The sequence below is a fragment of the Nicotiana tomentosiformis genome, chromosome 2, assembly GCF_000390325.3.
Source record: "Nicotiana tomentosiformis chromosome 2, ASM39032v3, whole genome shotgun sequence".
Classification (NCBI taxonomy): Eukaryota; Viridiplantae; Streptophyta; class Magnoliopsida; order Solanales; family Solanaceae; genus Nicotiana; species Nicotiana tomentosiformis.
In genome coordinates this window covers 2,252,361-2,270,268 of record NC_090813.1, presented here as the reverse complement: position 1 = coordinate 2,270,268, position 17,908 = coordinate 2,252,361, and the positions used below count along the sequence as shown (strand labels likewise).

Genomic DNA, 17,908 nt, shown 5'->3' with positions numbered 1-17,908 from the left:
CCCCTTTTTTCTCAATCAAATATGTGGCATGTAAAAACAGAGAGGTTAATGTCATTTTTTTGTGACCAAAATTCTAGCTTTTAATTTGGTGACGAAATGATCTCATTAAAACTCATTATACCTAGACTTAAAACAAGTTCCAGTTCAATCTAGTTTGATTAGTCCTAATTAAATGGGCAGACTAGAGTAACATGGTAACAAAATAAGTACCCTCGGGGTGTCAATGAATATTTAAAAATCGATTAAATCGATCAAATCATACCGTAGCGAATCGATTTTTAGGCTTCTTTTAATAAAATCGTAGTTTTTATATAAATTTATAGATGTACCGATAATTAGGGTAGGTTTTTATTTTATGGAAATAAACCGAAAAAATACCGAACCGTACCGAATAAATTTATATGTGAAAAATATATTTATATATTAAGTTTAAAAATAATAAATAATTAATTTTTTCTTTGGGTTTGGGAATTATAAAAACAGTTACAAGCCAATAAGTAATTAAACTCAAAATCCTAATTCTCAAACCTATTATGCTACTCTTATTGAAGCTAAATTATTTTCAGTATATTCACTAGCAAGACACAAGATATTGTAACGATTATGAGTAGCAAACTACACTGTATTAAATATGTTTCCTTTCGTATGATTTAGATTTATCTTTTTGAATATCTAATCTTTTATAGATTTTATTCTTGAGTTCCTTCTTGGTTAATATCTTTCCACTCGTGTGATTTATATTTTTTAATATTAATTTGCTTAGTTTCTTTTACGCTGTTATAGAATAGTTGATGGATCTATACTCTAGCCATCTTTCATATTTTCTTAATTCATCGCCCTTTAAAATGTAAAAATATCTAGAGAGTTTTACTAAGTCCTATAAAAATACGTATGCTGCTGAATTCTACTTCTACTAATGACTTTTACATGATATTTTAAAAAAATGCCGAAAATTAACCGAACCGAACCGTACCGATATGATTGGGACGGTGTCAAAAAGTCTAATTTTGGTTATATATAATAGAATAACAATAAAATCAGTATGGTACAAATTTTACAAAATAACTGACCGAACCGAACTGAACCATTCACACCCCTAGTACACCATAAATTTTACCTAGACTTACCTATAAAAACGGTAAATATGTCTAACTAAGAAGAAATGTCTTGAAATATTTGACATGCCTGGATAAATACACCAGTATTCAAATGTTGTAAGCTAGTCAAATAAAATTGGGGTTCTTTCACAATCTAATTAAATTTACAAACATTATATAATTCATTTTAACCAAGTTTAGTGCCAGATAAAATTGTGCTACGCATGGAATAATAAAAGTACCTAATTCAACATGTAACGAAATTGTTCCAAAGAAGATTATCAACGATCAATATATGATAATTCAAAATTATTTTATTACTACTTAGTAATTTTTTTTAATTATCTCTGTCAATTATATAATGTGTGCGAAGACTAGAAGCATTTGGAAGATTTTAAGTTGACATACTCAGATTCAACTTGCTGTAAGATCTATTAATATCTTGCTTTTTTCTACTTTAAAGGCAATAACGACATCAGCAAGCATATAATGACTTTTGTTGATATGCTATAAAGTACTTTTATTTTGTCAAAAAGATAAAGAGAAAACAGAAAAAAGATATAAGTGCACTAAAAAGAAAATAGTGTTTTCTCTATTTTTCTCATCCTTCATCGTTTAATTAAGGATCCTCTAGTAAACTAATTAAATAATGGAAATAACATACTACGGAGTGATTAAGTTATTGTCAAAATACTCACCATAAAAGTCAAGAACTCACTAGAACGAATTCAGAGGACCAAATCCTAATTTTGTATTTTAGTAAACTGACGTTAAATGAAAAATTTAATATGAGGTTTGAATACCAATAGCCACTTCTCCTTCACTATCAATTGTATCTAGCGGGACCCAAAATTGTATATTCAGAAATTTCCTTGCTAAATAAGTTATTATTTCCGTCTCAAATTATCTATTATAGTTTTTAAAAATAAATATCTTAAATTATATATGTCATTTTAGAAGTTCAAGACAACTAATTTTTTTTTCTTCTATTTTACCCTTATTAGTTTGTTCTTGAAGATTGAGATGACACATAAATAGAGTAAATATTCAACAAAGAGAGATTATATCTTAAGGTATAAATAAGGATAAAAAATTCAAAAACCTTAATTAATGCTTTCTTAAGAGGCCTGTAAAAAAAAATACGACAAATAATTTGAGACGGGAGTATAACCGTAGAAGAGAGTATTCTTCAAGGTCAAGCAAACAAATTTGCAATATTGACAAGAAAGATATTTAAAACGTACATTTAGTGTGATAGTGTCCTTCCTTTGAATGATCAGGACAGCAAAATCTGTTCGTTTCATAATTAATAAATTTCAAAAGGTAGATCAGATTCAACCATCTCGAATAAGAGGGAGATATAATTTCATTTATACAAAGTTTCTTAAGTAAACTGATTGGACGTAAGTTCAGTGAGGTGACAATAAGTGATGAGAAGGTTGCTTTAATAGTTGAGTAATTCGAGCACTAGCTCATAGGTTAGTTTAACGTACGTATATTGAATAGAAAAAGTAAACAGCAAATTTGGCCAGCTATTCGCGTAGAGATTCCGAAGAAAAACAAAAGTTTGGAAGATAAGTCATAAAGTAAGGCGAAAAAAAAAATGGAAAATAAATAGGCATTTGGACATCAGAATTGTAAAATTCGAAAAAATGGTGAATTTTTTTTTCAAGTGAAAATGATATTTGAAATTTAGAGTTGTGTTTGGACATAAATTTTAGTTTGGGTTGTTTTTGATGTTTTGTGAGTGATTTGAGTGAAAATTTTGAAAAATAGCTTTTTGGAGTTTTTCAAATTTTTGAAAATTTCCAAAATGTATCTTCAAGTAAAAATTAAAAATTTTATGAACAAACGATGATTTCGAAAAAAATAAATTTATTTTGAAAAAACTTCAACCAAAATTTATGTCCAAACGGGCCCTAAGTCACAAAGTAAGATAAAAATTTCATTCGTGCCAACTTTCCTTAACATTCAGGAAAACAGATTGAAACTTTCTTCTTTAAGGTGAATTGGAGAGTAATAGCCTGTTTAGCCTACGGTTTATTTTGGGCCAAAATTGTTTTTGGCTAAAAATTGAGGTGTTTGGCCAAGTTTTTAGATAGAAAAAAATGATTTTGAGGCGATGCAGAAGCAGTTTTTGAGAAACAGAAAAAAATAGCTTCTCTTCAAAATTACTTTTCTGAGGAGCACTTTTGAAAAAAATATACTTAAAAGTAATTTTCAAAAACTTGATCCAACACTAATTACTGCTACAAATTAATTAGCCAACCAAAACCACTTTTTTGAAAAATACTTTTTCATAAAAGCAAGCGTGGTCAAACACTCACCAATCGGCTGTAAGAAAACATTTACCCAAATCTTTCAATCAAAGAGAAGATTCGGCAAAAAGAACTTTTAAACATAAAGTCATGAAATTAAAAGTCAATCTTGCTCTCATCAAAATTTTCATGAATTCTTGACAACAATGAAAACTGCAGTTCAAAATTGCACTAAAATTGAACTGAGAGAATACCATTTCTAAATTAAATGCTTGTCTATTTACAAGACGTAAATTTCAGCACATTTCTATCTACATTGGCAATACTGGTGTTCCCTTCTTAGATTAGCAAAACAAAACTGTATGAAAACTTTTCCGATGTAAAATTTACATTGAGGTCATTTTAAGATGGATCATTTTCTCTCACTCCTCTACATTTTCTACACTGGATTCATCTAGTATTATCCTAACTCTGTTAACTAAAAAAAAGTGAAGAAAGGAAATAAAAAGGGGTTATCTGAAGTAATTTCCAAATTGGGAAAGAAAAAAAAAAGTTAACATATTTGCACTCCTGATTAGACTGCAGTGAGGCTAAGGGAAGAGGACTGAGACGTGAGACGTGCCACTGAAAGACTCTACTGAGACAAAGATGGGCCGTCAAAAAAATTGAGGCAGGGCCCAAGGCATAAGGAGCATGATGACATCATCCTCAACTTCGTCCGGCTTATCACCGGCAGTCTTTTCAGGGTTTCAAACTCAACGATGGCAACTAAACACGAGGGTTGCACTCGTTGAGGGACTTAACCCAACACCTTATGACACGAGCTGACAATCCTGATTAGACTGCAGTGAGGCTACTGTATCTTTGTCTTGTTCTATCTGGTGATAGATTTTCTTCCATGGCCTTTCTCTTGTTGTTATTATTATTATTATTGGCTTGTGATTTTTGCTGCTGTTGTACTGTCTCTGATTCTGTTTGTGGTGCTTGTGATGGAACATTTGCAATTTCAATTGATTCTTGTTTTGGTTCTGTGACCATTTTCTCAGCTTCTTGTTGGGACAGGCTTTTACATTTGGTTTTCATCATATGGGGTCTAAGCTTATTAACATCTGATAATCTCACTGGCTTCAGGAAAAATTCTTCTGCCCCTTCTTCTAAGCATCTGTAAATCAATTAAAACAATAAAACCATTAGTTTTCATCACTGAAACTTCAAGAATTAAAAATTGATTTGTTTGTGTAAGGAAAGAAAATATTTTTCTTATGTTCTTACCTACTAATTCTTGAAGGAACATTTTCAGATGACATAATGACTACAGGTATATTTCTCAGAGATGAAGATTCCTGTCAGAGAAGAAAAATAAAAATAAAAATAAATTGTAAAACCATAGGGTAAAAGTAAATGCCCTTTCAATATCTATTATGCAGTATATAGATATGCAATATTTTTTAATTAGATTCTCAATTGATCTGAAAATTGAAAGGTGAGAAAAGGACTCCAAGTGGGGGAGAGCATTTGACAGAAATAAAAGATTAAATTTTTATAATGACATAAGCAACTTGATGGGGAAAATTTTGTCCTAAAGTATTTCCCAAGAAAGTAAAGGGGAATATGGCAGCAAAAAATAAAAATAAAAGCACACCTTAATTTTCTTTAGCAAATCATAGCCTGTCATCCCAGGCATACAATAATCTGTGATAATAAGATTAACTTCCACTTCCTGCAATTCCAATGAAAAAAGAAAAGAAAAGAAATTTTGCTGTCAAATTTTCTTGGAAAAATCAGTAGGAAAGTCCAAGAAAAATATATAGAAGGGAAAATCATTATTATTACCTGTTGGTTGCTAGGAGAAACACAAGGCTGATTTTGGTCTTGTAAACCAAGAAATTCCAAAGCTTTACTTCCAGAATCTACAGTGGTGACTGCCATTAACAAATGCAAAATGCCCCACAAAGAAGAAAATTAATACCAAGATAAAAACAACACTTTAAAAGACACAGAAATTGTATGTGAATGAGTTGAATTAAGAGTTACCTTGGCAAGAAGAGATTCTAAAGAGCCTTTCAATAAGCTTCCTATCTATCAAGCTATCATCAACAGCTAAAACATGAAACTGTAGATCTGCAGCTGCCATTCCCATTTCTCAAACTCTTTTTCAACACAAAACAGAGAGTACAGAGGAAAGGAAAAATGGACAAAAGTTGGGTTTATTTTCTTTCTATGGTTTGCCTTAGGAATGAATAAAAACCCAAGAAAATCCACAACCCACAAAGCAAGATCTGACCAAAATCTCTCCAAATTTTTCAAGCTGGTTTTGAGTTATAAGGCAAGCAATAGAAAAGACCAATCAAATAATAGAAAGTGGAAATATATAAAAAGAATTCAGATTACCAAAAAGATTACAAATCTAGAACATGGGGTTGGCTGCTTTTACTATATTGCTTCATAATGATGATGATTCTTGGAGGTTGTGGCTTTTACATGTACATAAAATGAAAAGAGAAAAATATAGACATATATATAACTTTTAATTTATACTACGCTCTTTGTGTATTTTTAGAATATTTCAAATTTTTTGCACTATTCCATTTTTATATAGCTTTCACAATTTCAAGAATTAATATATATTAGATCAATAAACCAATATTTCAATTAAACTTTATTAGTTTCGTTTTATGTGATATTTTTCTTTTAATCCGTTAAAAATATTATCTTTATATATCGAAAGTAAGTTAAGGTTAAATATTTTATTTTACGCTTACTAAATTAAGTTTATAGCCATAAAGTGTCATGACGTATTTAAAATTATACGCACCCACTAGGGGCAAAGCTAAAGGAAGGAAACAGGGTTCAATTCAATGTCTTTAACTTAAAATTATATTGTGCAAATAAGATGATTTTTTTTTAATTATATATTCCTTCCGTTTTAATTTATGTCAACCTATTTGACTGGGCACGGAGTTTAAGAAAAGAGAGAAGACTTTTGAACTTGTGGTATAAAATGAGGTACATATATTTTGTGTGGCTATAAATCATTGCATAAAGGTAAATGATTTCTAAATAGGGGAATGGGTCATTTTTTTGGCACAGACTAAAAAGGAAATATGTTCACATAAATTGAAATGGAGGGAGTATAAACTATCAAATACTTTTGATAGGAAGGTATTCGATACCGAGGACATGACCCTTAATAGGAATATAGGGAGGTCGAGAATTAGGGTAGTAGAGTAGGTAGTTTAGAGTGTTCATAATAGTAGTATTGGCACGCAATCTCGCTTTCTATTGGTAGTAGGTTTTTATGACTAACCATTGTTTTCTTTTATTGTTGATCACCTTACTATCCGGTTGTTTTTATTCTGCTTTTATATGATTTCTTGGTACTGTCCCTTCTTGTCTATATTTTCAATAATGTGATGCTAATGTTTTCCTAAGCCGAAGGTCTATTGGAAACAACATTTCTATCCTCACAAGCTAAGAATAAGGTCTGTGTACACACTACCCTCCCCAAACCCTACGATATGTGATATTACTCGGTATATTGTTGTTGTAAGCTATCGAATACTTTTGACATGAGGGAAGATTTTAGTATAATGGCAAAGCCGTTTAAAAACTAATGATCGTAATTTTTTGGGGGGATTGAAAAGAGCAAGTGGGAGTTGGGTGTTTTGGAGGAAGAAGGGGGGTGGGTGGGTAGTGGGTTGTGGGGACCCACAAAAATCCACCAAGAGATATAGGTTATGTAAGCAGTGGTATGAAATTATCATATCTTGAGCAGGTGAGAGGAGTGGTGCAAAGACATGGCAATTTCTTTTGATCCCTTTTTGAGATTTGTTTCCCATGGCCATTCATTGTGTGCTCCCATACATATATGTTTCTTATGATCCATTGTTTTTTTTATTCGATGTCCGATATTCACGTTAAAATTCGATCAAATTTAAATTTATGTCAAATGTTTTAAATGACTTGAACTCGAAATCTTTAATTAAAAATAAATGAGTGTACCTATGACTGTACCATAATCCTTATTAGTGTGACTCATTGTTATTCATGCATCTATCGTGTTTTACATCATTTAATTACCCACAAAATTTGATATGCTAAATCAATTGATTTGTATATTACATTATTGAGAAATGAAAAATATTAGAGTCGTAATTAAAACACTAATCCAATTAAAAAAAGAGTACGTCAAATATTAAATTTTAGATAGTTAAATGAATTTGAGTTCCTTAATATTGTGAAATCATTAGTATATAGTAATGTATATTAGAAGAATTATGCAAATATTTTGTAACGTCTCAAAATGGAGTTCACACTTATGTTTTCTTTTTGAATTAACACTATTAATCAATAACGTATAACTAATAAGCATTAAATCCTAATTAGCTTAGTTTATTTCATTGAGCTTTATTTATGAGGATGCTGTATTTAATTTGTTATAATGAGATGAAGTGACTGAAGTCACATGACCGGCAGATCATGGAATCTTCCAACAATTTGACTTAAAAGAGAATAAAATTACCACGTTATTTAATTATTCGTCACGTTATATCTTTTACTTCTTCCTTTGAATTTTGATAATACAATAGGAGAAAAAACAGATAAATAACCTCTTCCTTACTGTCTATATCTATCGAGTATTCGAGTTACTAAAACAGGTGCAGTTATTTATCAATACTGAAATGATTTCCGTATTAAGCTAAAATCATATTTAATAAACATACATTAAAACCGAGAAACAAAACATACAAAATGAAACAAACAAAGGTGTATAGGGATTAAGTTTTAATCATGTAATTAGTACGTTTACTTCAGGGGCAATGTTTTTCTAGAAATCTATTAGAATTGTTAGAGATATATATAATGATAGAAAATATAAAGGACTTCTAGTGTTAGAGATAATAATTTATAAAAATATTAAATTGAGACAAGCTTATTTGAAACAACATGGACAATAAAAATTTATATAGTCGACCTTAACTTATATAGAATTAAGAGGTAGCTATATATTGTATTCTGTATTTTTTAATGACATAGTTTCTTTTTAAATCCAAAATAAATATTTGCCTTTCTAGAAATGAAAGAGCATAGCAAGAAAGCATAGGTTATTATGTGGATGTATGTGAATCTATGGCTCCATTTTCACTTCGTTCAACTTGTAGTAATTGGATTGAGAGGACAATTTTCTTGACCTTTACAAACAATAGAATATGTTATATGCTTGTGCAAAAAGATTTTCAAGATAGGAAAAAACGAGAGAAAAAACATCAAATAGGACCCCACAAAGATTCTGTCAAATAAGTAGTTCCATAACTGTCGATATTAACCGTTGCTTATTTCTTCTTTTGAAAACTCTGTAAAAGAAAGACTGTAGAAATTTGAAGGTGATTTACAGACTGTTCTCTACTTTTATAAAAAAAATTATACTCCCTCAAGTGATTTTTTGAATGTTTTCGTTCAGATTAAGAAATTCACCTTTTAGCATTAATTAGCAATAAAATTGATCATATTAATTTTTACTATCTCTTCACATAAACACTCCTAACACATACTCCAACATTATTTACTCCAAGGGTAGTGTAGGAAAAAAATAATTAATTCATTCTTGAAATCTGGAAAAATCTCTTATTTTGAAGGCCAAAAAATCACTTATTGTAGACCAGAAGGAGTAATAATTACTATTGTACCGGATTAGGGAGTCCATTACTCAAATGGTCACTCAAACATCCCAAATTATCTGTTAAAGTCATTTTTCTTTCTTTTGTAACAACAAAGTCACTTAACTATGCTTGTAACACTCAGAATGTCACTCAACTAGATTTTTCAAATTTTGAATTATCAAATACCTATTTTACCCTCCAAACTATAAATATTTATCTTTTTTTTTAACTTTTTAATATTATGATTTTTTCCTTTTTAATTTATATTATGGGCTTACCTATATAATAAATAAATTTTATTTATAAATTAAAAAAATAAAAGTATTTAAGCATATATAATGCTGGAATAAAAAAATAATGAGCATAGTAAAAATATTAATTAGAATAATGTGTTCGTAATAATTTTAGTATTAACAACACAAATTTAAAATTTTATTTACACAATTGAGAATGAAAGAAAATAAAGGTTGTAAAATATATATTCCATGCGCGTAATATAAAAATAATTATTTAAATAAAGGTATTCTTATAATATATATTATATATGGTTGAGATTTATGCTTATATTATTATTCCGTCATTATATGAGCTGAAAACTAATTTTTTATTTTTTATTTTATAAATAAAATATAATTTTCTATAGGTAAGTCCACAATGTAGATTAAAAGAGAAAAAAAACTTATAATATTTAAAAAGTTCAAAAAATTGATAATTTAGAGGGTAAAATAGGTATTTGACAATTAAAATTTTGGAAAAATCTAGTTGAGTGACATTCTGAGTGTTATATGCAGAGTTAAGTGATTTTGTTATTACAAACGAAAGAAAAGTGGCTTTAGCAGATAATTCGTGATAGTTGAGTGACCATTTGAGTAATGAACTCCCGGATTAGGTTACGCATACCTAAACTAATTTCATGTTGATTTCACTTAATTCGATTTTGTTTTTGTTTTTCTTTTCTAAGAGGCGTAATATTTGTAAAGACATTGTTCATAGAAGAAAGATTCCCGACATACTATAATGTCTGGTACAACCTGTCACACTTAATCTACACTCCAAATATTATAAAAATGAATTGTAGGGGGCCAAAATGGATCTAATAGCAGAAATATGTCAAATCGTCTTTCTACTCTACGAAGATCAACAATCGGAACCTTATTTCATATTTACTAATGTTAAGAATTTGAACCAAAAAAACCAACAAAATAACTGAATTTCTTTAATATTGAGAATAAATAATTAAGAATTTAAATTAACCAATTACAAATTAAAATTCATCATATAAGTAAAATTATTTTTAAGTTAGCAGAACTATCAAAATATATAAATTTATTTCTAAATGAATAGCACTGCGGTGAAAGAAATTATATGTAAAGTCACTTATACTATAATATTAAGAGTCAAAATTATTAAAAAGCAAGCTCGAAGAAATGCATAATGGTGCCCCATCGAAGTAATATTGTCTTATTGTTGTGGTTATCATGTTGTGGAAAATTATATTGATTTGATTATTTAGGTATACAATAGTATTTTCTTTACCCTTTAAATCAAACATTCCTTCTCTTACAAAAATGTAAACGCATATTTAAATAATAATATTATAGATATAAATTTTTGATACCTACCACCATTATAATCTCAAAGACAACATTAAATTCTAGAAATATTTTTGAAATGACATGACAATTGCATGTCAAATATATATCATTTAGTTATATTTAAATGATTTTTAAAAGAAAATTATATTTATTGATATAGGTACACGTGCAAAGCGCATACCCTAAAATTAGTAAAATCAATACACATAAAAAAAAACGTAGCTCAACCTTATCTCTCTCTCTATGCTCTCGGCGTAAGGTAGTTAACCTACGCCGGTGTGTCCGTGGCAGGGGCAAGAGGACGCGGAAGAGGACGAGGAAGAGGGCGAGGTCGCCCAAAGAAAGTACCGATCATCACCTTCGGTAGCTCAGTAGGAATACGCAGAACAGAACCCAGGAACACAGATGAGGAACTACCAATCCCCCTCCCCCCTATGCAGCTGAACAAAGGGGATCTAAAGAGGGGAGCCAAGGAGAATCATCAACTGGAGCGGTGAAAAAGCTTCAATTGAGCCCAGCAACACCATAGGAACGAGCAGATCTGGAAGTAGAGAAAGCAAAGAAAACTGTACCTCCACCAGTGAAGCAGACCAATGGAACAGTACCAACAGAAGGGGAGGAGAACAAGCAGACAGAGAAAGAAGGAACTCAGGCGTGGGTTAACCTATTTGCTAAAAATAGGTCTACTAAAAATGGTATGACTCTAAGCTATATCCCACCACAGGTTGTGAATGGTCAAATGATTGTCAAACTGGACAAGGATGAAATAGATAGAGAAATTGAGAAATGAAAAGGGGCCTTAATTGCATATGTAATTGGTAACATGCCGGTGTATAATGCTATAAAGAGGTATATAGAACTTAATTAAAATGCAGTCTCAGAACCATATTTGTATATGCACGAGGAGGTCTACTACATAATCAAATTAAAAACGAGAGATGACATGCAAGAGATTTTATACTAAGGCCCATATATTATTAGTAATAGACCTATTATCCTTAAGCAATGGACAACAAAATTTGATTTTGAGAAGGAGTTTCCAATAGAGATTCCTTTATGGATTAAGTTTCCTAAACTTCCATTAAACTGTTGTGGGAATAATTCACTTAGCAGGATAGCCAACTCAATTGAAATACAAATGTATGCAAATGAATGTATTGCTAAGCAAATTAGAGTGTCATATGCAAGGATGCTAATTGAAGTATATGTGACTAAACCACTGTTGGATGAGATAAATGTGGAGGATCCTAATGGGAGAGTATTTCGACAACCAATCATATATGATTGGAAGCCAATGTTCTGTGAAAAGTGCCAAGTCATTGGGTATAAATGCCAACAGGAAGGAAGAAGACATGCAACAACATAAGGATCAAGTGAAAGACAAGAAGGGACCAAAGAAACAAATACAACAATGGGTTACCAAAGCCAAAGCCAAAGCAAAGAAACAGGAGGCAGAGGATCAGCTAACAAAGCCTAGCCAAAGGTAACCAGCATCAAGAGGAAACAAATAAAATGTCAAGTGTCACAGAAGCATGACAGAATTCAGGGGTGGTAAAGAGCAATATACAAACACAAAAGAAGGATACAACCATTGTGGCAACAGTTATGAATAGGAGTGATGACAGTGCAAGCCCAGAACTAAATTACATTAACTTCCTAGTGCTAGGATCAGTGCCAGTGAAGAATGGATTTGAAGCTTTGAATAGAGGTGGGAAATTGCCTTAGTCAGAACCTCCAGATATAGGAGATAGAACAAAACGAATACTATGACTTGGCTTGTTTGGAACATACGAGGGTTAAATAAGAGATATAAGCAGAAGGAAGTAAGAAATATATTGAAAACCAAAAAATAGGAATAGCTGCACTAATAGAAACCATCAAGGAGCAAAAGGCTGGGCTATAAGTAAGAATATAGCCCAAGGACGGGGATGCATGTATAACTATGCAACAACTAGCAATAATTGAATATGGGTGCTGTGGGACAATAATAGGTATAAAGTGAACAAGAAATCAGAGGGATCACAAATGATACACTGTGAAGTAAGAGAAAGTACTACAGAAATGAAGTGTGATCTTACTGTCATTTATGGCTTTAACACTAATGAGCAGAGAAAAGAGTTATGGGAGTCTCTGAAAATACTAGCTCAAGGCATTACAGTACCTTGGCTAGTGATAGGTGATTTTAATGCATTGCTTTATCCATCGGATAGACTACATGAAAATCAGGTTCATCAATATGATATACAAGATTTTGTTGAATGTATTCAATCAACCAAACTGAGTGAACTACCATAGAGAGGAGATTACTATACTTGGACTAACAAACAACAAGTAGAGGATAAAATTTTCAGTCGAATAGATAAAGCATTTGGCAATTATGAATGGATGATGAAATGGAGCAATGTAACAGTGGAGTATGGCATGACAGGGATATCTGATCATGCTCCTATGTTTATTTCTATGAAATCTGATCAGGTAACTATAAAGTATTCATTTAGATTCTTCAATATCTGGGCAGAACATCAAGATTTTGAGCAACTGGTAGCAGAAACTTGAAAACAAATAAGTGATCCATTGGTGATGAGAAGAATCTGTAAAAATTAAAAGCACTTAGACCAAGACAAAGACAGTTGAACAACAGAGAATTTAGAGTTGTAACTCAGAAGATAGAGGATACAAGGAATGAACTCAATGCAATTCAGAGCAAGCCGCAGTAGACATAAAATAATGATATGCTTGAACATGAAAAGATTACATTGCATAATCTGGAAAAGTGGTCAATGGTGGAAGAAAGTATTGTGAAGCAAAAATCTAGAGCTAAATGGATACAATTGGGAGACGCAAACACAAAATATTTTTCAGCGGTAATGAAGGAAAGAACCTACAGAAAACAGATAAAAAAGCTGATAACTTTAGATGGAAGAAGATTAAGGAGCCAACAGAGATTAAGGAAGAGGTCATCCAGTTTTATAAGAGTTTAATGGGAATAACTATAACAAACCTCCCAGCAGTTAGCAGGACTATAATGAAAAAAGGCGCAATGCTGAATTAACAAAAAAAGGTTGATGCTATGTGTCGAGGTGACTAAAAAGGAAGTAGTAGAAGGATTGCAATCCATAGGGGATGATAAATCTCCAGGAGTTGATGGATATAATGTTGTCTTCTTAAAAAAATATGGCACATCATTGGAGAAGAGGTGACTGAAGCAGTAAGGGATTTTTTCTCAACTGGGAGAATGTATCGAGCCATTAATTGCACAGCCATAACACGGATCCAAAAGAATGAAAATCCAGCAACAATCAAGGAATACATGCTAATAGCATGTTGCACAGTGCTGTACAAATTAATCTCCAAGATACTAGCAACAAGACTACATAAGGTAATTGACAGTATCATTTGTGATTCCCAAGCTCGCTTTATCCCAGGGAGAAAAATTAGAGATAATATCATCACAGCTCATGAATTAATCAAAGCATATAAAAGGAAACATGTGTCACCAAGATGTATGATCAAAATAGACCTACATAAGGCCTATGACTCGGTTGAATGGAGATATTTGGAGCAAATTATGAATTAACTGGGATTCTCTGGTAAGTTCATAGCATGAGTGATGGAATGTGTAAGAACTGTGAACTACACTATAATGGTTAATGGTGAACCAACTGATCCTTTCAATGCTGCAAAAGGATTCAGGCAAGGAGACTCTATTTCTGCCTTTATGTTCACAACTGCAATAGAATATTTGAGTCGCAACTTAAAGGCCATGACTGAGAAGAAAGCATTTCATTACCACTCTAGGTGTGCAAAGTTGGATATAACTCATCTCTATTTTGCTGATGACTTATTGATATTTTCAAGAGGTGATATCTCTTCAATAATTGAACTACAACATGGTTTCAACCAGTTCTCAAAGGCATCAAGATTTTCAGCCAACTTAGGGAGGAACTCCATTTATTTTGGAGGTGTACCAGAGGCTGAACAAGAATTTATATTGCAACAAGTGGGGTTCACAAATGGTGCATTGCCATTTAAATATTTGGGGGTCCCTCTGTCTACAAAGAAGCTGACATTTATACAATGGCAATCCCTCATTGAGAAAATAGTGGCAAGAATTACATCATGGACAACCAAAAAATTATCTTATGCATGAAGAGTTCAATTGATACAAAGTGTGCTATTTGGGGTTCAATCCTATTAGACACAACTGTTTGTACTTCCAGTAAAGGTGATGAAAATAATGGAAGGTTTTTTGCAGAAGTTATTTATGGTCGGGCATCAATGTAATAGCAAGGAAAGCATTGGTCTCTTAGAAAAAACTTTGCACCCCAAAAAGTAGTGGAGGATGGAATATGATAAATACAAGTCTATAGAACAAGCATGCTATGATAAAGTTGTATTGGGACCTTGCAAACAAGAAAGATAAACTTTGGATAAAGTGGATACATACATACTATATAAAAGGGCAACAGATGGAACGTGTAACAGTTCTAAAGCAAGCAAGTTAGATGGTGAGGAAAATCATAGAAGAAAAGAATAACCTAGAGTTGAAAACACTATGTATATGCCCAGGAAAGAGTGTCATTAGCCAAATCTTCCTAAATTTGCTGGGAGAATAATCCAGGATTCCATGGAAATGCAGGAAGACCAAAAGCACGCTTTACACTTTGGCTACAAATGCAAAATAGACTACTAACACCAGATAGATTGATTAGATGAGGTATGTATATAGAAAGAAAATGCAGTCTTTGCAAGCAAGTAGAGGAATCTAGATATCACCTATATGTGAAATGTGAATACATGAAGGCAGTGATGAACAAGCTAATGCAATGGACACACAGACAAAACATAACAGTAAGGGACTGGGAGCAACATGTACATGAGGTGATTAGGAGAGCTAAAGGGAAGTCACGAGAAGCACAACTTTTCAAGATGATATACACAGAAGCAGTACATTGTATATGAATTGAGAGAAACACGAGAATATTTGAGAAGGTAAGCATAGGATGGGAAAAAATAGGAAAGGAAATTGCATGTGTATATTGCGTTCGAGCCCCTCCTAAAATAGGTGAGAGAGTACATAGCTATAGATTCTAGGGGGATTCTTAGAAAGTATTTTTTATCCTGAGATTCAGTTGTAAATATGGTAGCTAGCTGAGGTAGCTAGCTACGACTCTTGTAAAATTATTACTGGTGATTAATACAAAAAGTTAGTTACCAAAAAAAATCAATACACCTAAAGAGCATTTAATACATAGACACCTTCCATGAAGGGTACTATGAGAGTTATGTAAAGGTTCTGCTTCTGGTAAAGTTTATTGTCCATCGTCCTCTTTTTATGCAAGATTTTTAATTTTTCCCACATGTCTTTGGCTGTGGTTTCTGCAGAAACTTCACGTAAAACCTCAATTGAGATATTTAAGATGATTCCTGATTTTTCCCTCTTGTCTATATATGACGAATTCCGCGTCCATCATTTTATCCGATTTCTTCTTCATTCCTTGCAACACCAAGTCTAAGACATTCTGAATTAGGATAGCTTCCATATTTAATTGTCATATTTCGAAATTTGCACTTAGATCAAATTTCTCAACATAAGTCTTTGTTAGTGTAATATTGATTATTGAAACTAACCCTGTTAGATCCGGCTCTGATATCAATATGTTAGGATCATGAATTCAGGTAGTGCGGAAATTAGCTAAATAATTTTATAATAACAATAACAAAGATAATAATAATGACAATTAAAACATATAAAAGAGGCACAATATTTAACGTGGTTCGATCAAGATTACCTACGTCCACAAGCATAAAAGAGCAATTTTTATTATAACAACAAGAGTACAAAATTAAAGATGAAACTTTAATTATCCCAAAATATATCCTCAAAAGAATAACTTCACTACAATCACTCACAAACAAGAGGTTCACTCAAAGTGTTTCCCATCACTAACTCTATGGAATATAACAAAATTCTCTATTACAAGAATACTTAAATGAGTTTCTAATCAAAATTTGGGATTATGCAAATAGAGAAGCAGACTCGTATTTATAAGGCAAAATTCTTGGTCCCCAAGTAAAGAAAAAAGAACAAAAGAAATTGCTTTTATTCTTTGGCTACAACCAAGAATGCTTGAGCTCTAAGTTTGAATACTTTGACTCCAAGTTTGTTTTGATTCCAAGATTAACCATGAATAAATTTAGGCCATGTCTTACATATCCGAACCGATCATCGAAGTTGGCCTAACTAGGTCATCAATGTTTTTCAAATCTGACCCCTATATTTTCTCCTTCAGTTTTCCTCTACTATCACTCTGAAAGCGGATTGCAAGTTCCTCAATCTTAATCTCTAACCCCGGATCTTACTGTTGTTTCTCTTTGGTCGCCCCTCTGATACCCCATGTCGGATAAAATGCAAATTAGCAAGTTTCACCTAACATTAGAGAGAGAGAGAGAGAGAGAGAGAGAGAGAGAGAGAGGGAGGGAGAGAGGTACATTCGAGGCTTTAATGAAGTGAGGGGATGAGAGTTCGAATCTCAAAAAGGTTACATGGTTGGTGGGGATCGAACCAGGGTCACCCATGTGACCGGGGGAAATCTCGATATTAATCCATAGTGAGTTTTATGAATTATCTGGTCTAAAATTTAAATTGTTAAATAGCACATATTTTATATTTATTCTTTTAGTTCTTCAATATATCTATTGGCAAAAAGTTAATCGATGTAATTGAGCAATTGTAAGTAATATTTTACCAATTTTCTCCTAGTTAATTTATTGTGCTTAAATATCTTCTTTAGCACTTCCTTGGGAATTAAAGGGATGCTGATGTTTTCTAGGAAAATAGGGATTAAGGGGTTATTTACACTAACCAACAATAAAATGAACTTGTTCGTCGCTTTTCCTTCTGTTGCATTATGCCTAAAATATTCATAAAGATTAAGGTGAAAATAGCATGGGTTAACCAGTTTTCGTATTGGTAATTGAAAAGTAGCTAGCTTTTGCAAAGTCAATAAAAAATAGCCACTATTTTGCTGAAATACGGAAAGTTCCAGTATAATATGTTGGATTATGGAGCTCCTGCGCTTAAACTTCCAGCATGTTATGTTGGAACTCCAGCACACGGAAAGTTTCAGCATAATATGATAGATTATAAAGCTCCTGCGTATAAACTCCAGAATATTATGTTGAAATTCCAGCACATGAGAATGGTGTTCCCAGGATTTGTATTTTATTTAATGTCACCTGAGAATGGTGTTCTGTGGAAGGGGCATTGTGTATTAATTTGCGGGTTCTTGAATTGC

General features: G+C 32.1%; 1 protein-coding gene across 2 annotated transcripts; it reads right to left on the bottom strand.

Moving 5' to 3' along the window:
• Nucleotides 1–3,611: 3,611 nt before the first annotated feature.
• LOC104100984 (two-component response regulator ORR9) lies at nucleotides 3,612–5,848 on the bottom strand. 2 transcript variants are annotated; one of them, XM_070194900.1, is made up of 5 exons: nucleotides 5,390–5,848; nucleotides 5,189–5,265; nucleotides 4,998–5,075; nucleotides 4,628–4,698; nucleotides 3,612–4,517 (listed from the first exon to the last, which is right to left on the bottom strand). In XM_070194900.1, the coding sequence occupies exons 1-5, from the start codon at nucleotides 5,493–5,495 to the stop codon at nucleotides 4,193–4,195; spliced, it is 657 nt and encodes a 218-aa protein (XP_070051001.1). In that variant the 5' UTR covers nucleotides 5,496–5,848; the 3' UTR covers nucleotides 3,612–4,192. The 2 variants fall into 2 exon arrangements, with proteins under 2 accessions (XP_070051001.1, XP_070051000.1); XM_070194899.1 differs by having other exon boundaries at nucleotides 5,189–5,277; nucleotides 5,390–5,847.
• Between the last annotated feature and the right edge of the window lie 12,060 nt (nucleotides 5,849–17,908).